Source organism: Aphanomyces astaci (genome assembly GCF_000520075.1).
Source record: "Aphanomyces astaci strain APO3 unplaced genomic scaffold supercont1.463, whole genome shotgun sequence".
NCBI classification, from domain to species: Eukaryota; Oomycota; class Saprolegniomycetes; order Saprolegniales; family Verrucalvaceae; genus Aphanomyces; species Aphanomyces astaci.
Window position 1 is genome coordinate 1 of NW_009798726.1, and position 3,436 is coordinate 3,436.

The 3,436-nt window shown below is 50.6% G+C and overlaps 1 protein-coding gene across 1 annotated transcript; it reads left to right on the forward strand.

Moving 5' to 3' along the window:
• Positions 1–1,199: 1,199 nt before the first annotated feature.
• Positions 1,200–3,254, forward strand: H257_19297 (hypothetical protein; the record flags this gene model as incomplete). The annotated part of the gene is made up of 1 exon (XM_009848442.1): positions 1,200–3,254. The coding sequence occupies one exon, from the start codon at positions 1,200–1,202 to the stop codon at positions 3,252–3,254; it is 2,055 nt and encodes a 684-aa protein (XP_009846744.1).
• Between the last annotated feature and the right edge of the window lie 182 nt (positions 3,255–3,436).

Consider the following 3,436-nt stretch of genomic DNA (forward strand, 5'->3'; position numbering starts at 1 on the left):
GTGTCAGTACAGCAGACAATGTCACTCTCCAACAAGTTGGATGACTGCGAAGAAAGTCTAGATATTGCTTATCCGAAATTACTTGTCGCGGATTGGCTACAATCCATTTTCGAGTTTCTACTGGAAAGGGCGAAGCGGATATTGGCCAATCAGATGTCTCGGCTCTATTTGTGCTCGATTGAACGAACCATGCAAAATTGGGAAATATGAAGAAAATCGACAATAATAGGACAGTACTAAGTAGTACTCCAGACCATGTTGCAATTTTGGAATTACTGCACGGCTTGGGCGGAGGTCACTATTATTGGACGACGAGACGGTTGTATTGATTGGGTCGCCGACGTGCAGTACATATAACGTTAAGACAAAATTCAACCCCGAGATTGGATGCCCGACAAATTATTTAAGTCCAATTGGTCAGTATTTTTTCCGATAATCCCATTAGACGAGGGCGGTTGTCGTCAGTCCGACACATTTTTTTGTGCTAAAAAATGTGTCGGACTGACGACAACCGCCTCGTCTAATACTAGTACTTTCCTACTACGTAGTATCAATAGTACTGTTCTACTTGCATGGTTGACGGCATATTGTAGACAGTACAACAGTTGACCTGATACATATTTCGCCACAAACGGGCAAGTCTCGTGGTACCCAGCTCGAGAGTAGTATATTTGGAAGTTAAAAAGTCGCTCCGTTGGATCGCCAATGCGTTGGGACGCAGCGATAAACTAGTCCGAACATATGTTGCAAAGCTCAAGGGTAGCCCCCGAATCCAAGAGACCACGCACAAAACTGACTCGACGAGAGGTTCGACGAATTTTCCGACTCGCCACACGCAAGGGAATGTCGTCTAGACAGATCCCAGCAGCAATAAGCGGCAAAGTAACTCAAAGTGCGTCTATAGTTATGACTCACCCAAAAATGTGAAAATTGAATTTCCTCCCACACACAAATGAAGGAAATCCTTTCGTGGAGTTCCGGTAGAATTACATTTTCAAGGATGTTGACATTGATCGTTTCCAGTAAAAGGATGAGATACGACATTTTCTTGGGTGTGGCTAGTTTTCGGTGCGTCTCTAGTTTTGTGTCGGACTGACGACAACCGCCTCGTCTAATCGGATTATCGGAAAAACTACTGTCCAATTGGAGCTGGAGAGTTATTGGTCTCATTTTGCATTTTCCATTGACCCATCAACATCATGGTTCAGTACCGATTTTTGGCCCTCGCCGCCGCCACGACCGCTGTCACGGCCAAGATCTCGGTCGAAGTGCACCGCAGCTTGGAAGTCGCCAAGCAGTCGAACATCAGGGTCAAATTTCACTGTGGCGAGGCCCACGCGAACCACCGCCGCCGACTCAAGGCCGGCGCGTCTCGCACCGAAACCGTCGAGTCGGTGGTTCATTCGTTGAAGGAGCACACCAGGACGTCTCAGGCGCCGGTCAAGTTGCTCCTGGCCAACCAATCGACGGCTGTGGAAGTGGACACGACATGGATCGACTGCTCCATGTACATCGACAAGGCCACCAACGACCTCATCATGGAGATCGACGCGTTGGAGGTAGTCAAATCCATTGACAAGCCAGGTGTCAAGGCACTCGATGAATCCAAAAGCGACGACGACCAACCAGCCAGTGCTGTCAATGAGACCATCGCATGGGGGATCAATACGTCTCAAGCGCCGGAGCTGTGGGCCAAAGACATCAAGGGCGACGGCATTGTCGTGGGCATCATCGACACTGGTGTTCGACACACCCACGAGGCGTTAAGGTCGAACTGGCGAAAGGAATACGGTTGGTTCGACCCGTATGATAACACGGAGTTGCCCCATGATTATAATGGCCACGGCACTGGTGTCACGAGCATCATGGTGGGAAAGGAAGGTATTGGTGTCGCCCCCAATGCCCAGTGGATTGCGTGCAAAGGGTTGGCGCTAGGGTACAATATACGTCTGGTGATGAAATGCGCTCAATTCCTTCTTTGCCCCCACGACAGAAACGGCAACAACGCCGACTGCAGCAAGGCGCCGCACGTGATCAACAACAGCTTTGCGAAATATGAATTGGAATTTTGGATGGAAGATACGATTGCAGCGTGGAGAGCAGCGGGTATCATTCCCGTGTTTGCGAACGGCAACGACGGCGCTAAAGGCTGTGCGCATTCGGGTTATCCTGCCGCGTCCCCTCAAGTGATTGCTGTCGGCGCCACTGAAAGAAATGATTTTGTACGGAGAACGTCCAGTTTTGGACCTTCCGTGAGGAACAGCATCAAACCCGACATTTCGGCTCCTGGTGCCGACATCCGATCCGCATCAAACGTCAGTGACGTAGACTATTTGTCGAATTCTGGCACGAGCTTCGCCGCGCCTCATGTTTCTGGAGCTATCGCCTTGTACTTGTCTGCAAACAAAGGCGCCTCGTACGACGAAGTGTACACGGCCCTGGCCAACAACGTGGACACGGACACGTTAACTGTGCCCAACAATATCTGCGGTGAAAAAATTCCCAACGCGCAATATCCCAACAACATATATGGGTACGGCCGATTGAACATCTTCAAGGCCGTGAATGCTACTCTCCCGAATTGTACCTTGTGGACCGACGACTTCGAGGTCATTGGGAAGGAGGTCAAGAATGTGTCCCAAAGCACCGCCGGCAACTGCTGCGACGAATGCCGCAACACTCCAAACTGCAATGCGTTTACGTTTACGCGGGACAACGGAGGCACGTGCTGGCTCAAAGCTGAAAACAAATCGGTCGACTGGGTGTACAAGAAAGGCTCCAAGTCCGCACGAGTACTGAAACCGAACAATGACCTAACCTCGTGTGGCACCTTGGAAGAAGACGTGACCTATGGTGGGCCCACCGTGGCTGTTACCTATCAGGCCAAAGCTGAATCCTGCTGCGCCGACTGTGAAAATATAGCGGGATGTAAGCTGTTCGTGTGGTACGGCGGTACTTGCTGGCTCAAGTCCGCCAAGGGGGCCAAGGGGTTTACTAAAGGGGCCAAGTCTGGATCGCTGCCTACTTCCAGCGCCTGCGCACCCATCGAGTTGAACGTGAATTACGTCGGCCACGACATCAATTTCACGAATCAGACCTCCGCCGATGCGTGCTGTGGAGACTGTCAAGCGACGTCTGGGTGCAAACTGTTTGTGTGGTCCCGTGGCATGTGCACTCTCAAGTCCGCCATGGGGACCAACGAGACTGTGGATGGGGCCAAGGCTGGCTTTCTCCTGGCAGGACAGGCATCGTAATGGCGTGTGCTTCCTAAAGAGCTACAAGGGAGCTTCTCAAGCCAACGCTACTTTAATTTCTGCTGTGGTGATTTAACGCGTGGTCTGATACATATCTGCATATTGGGTTTTGAATAATTGAGTAATCTATGGATCAGTACATTGAGTGACCAAGCATCAAGTACAAAGTTGACAGCGTGAAA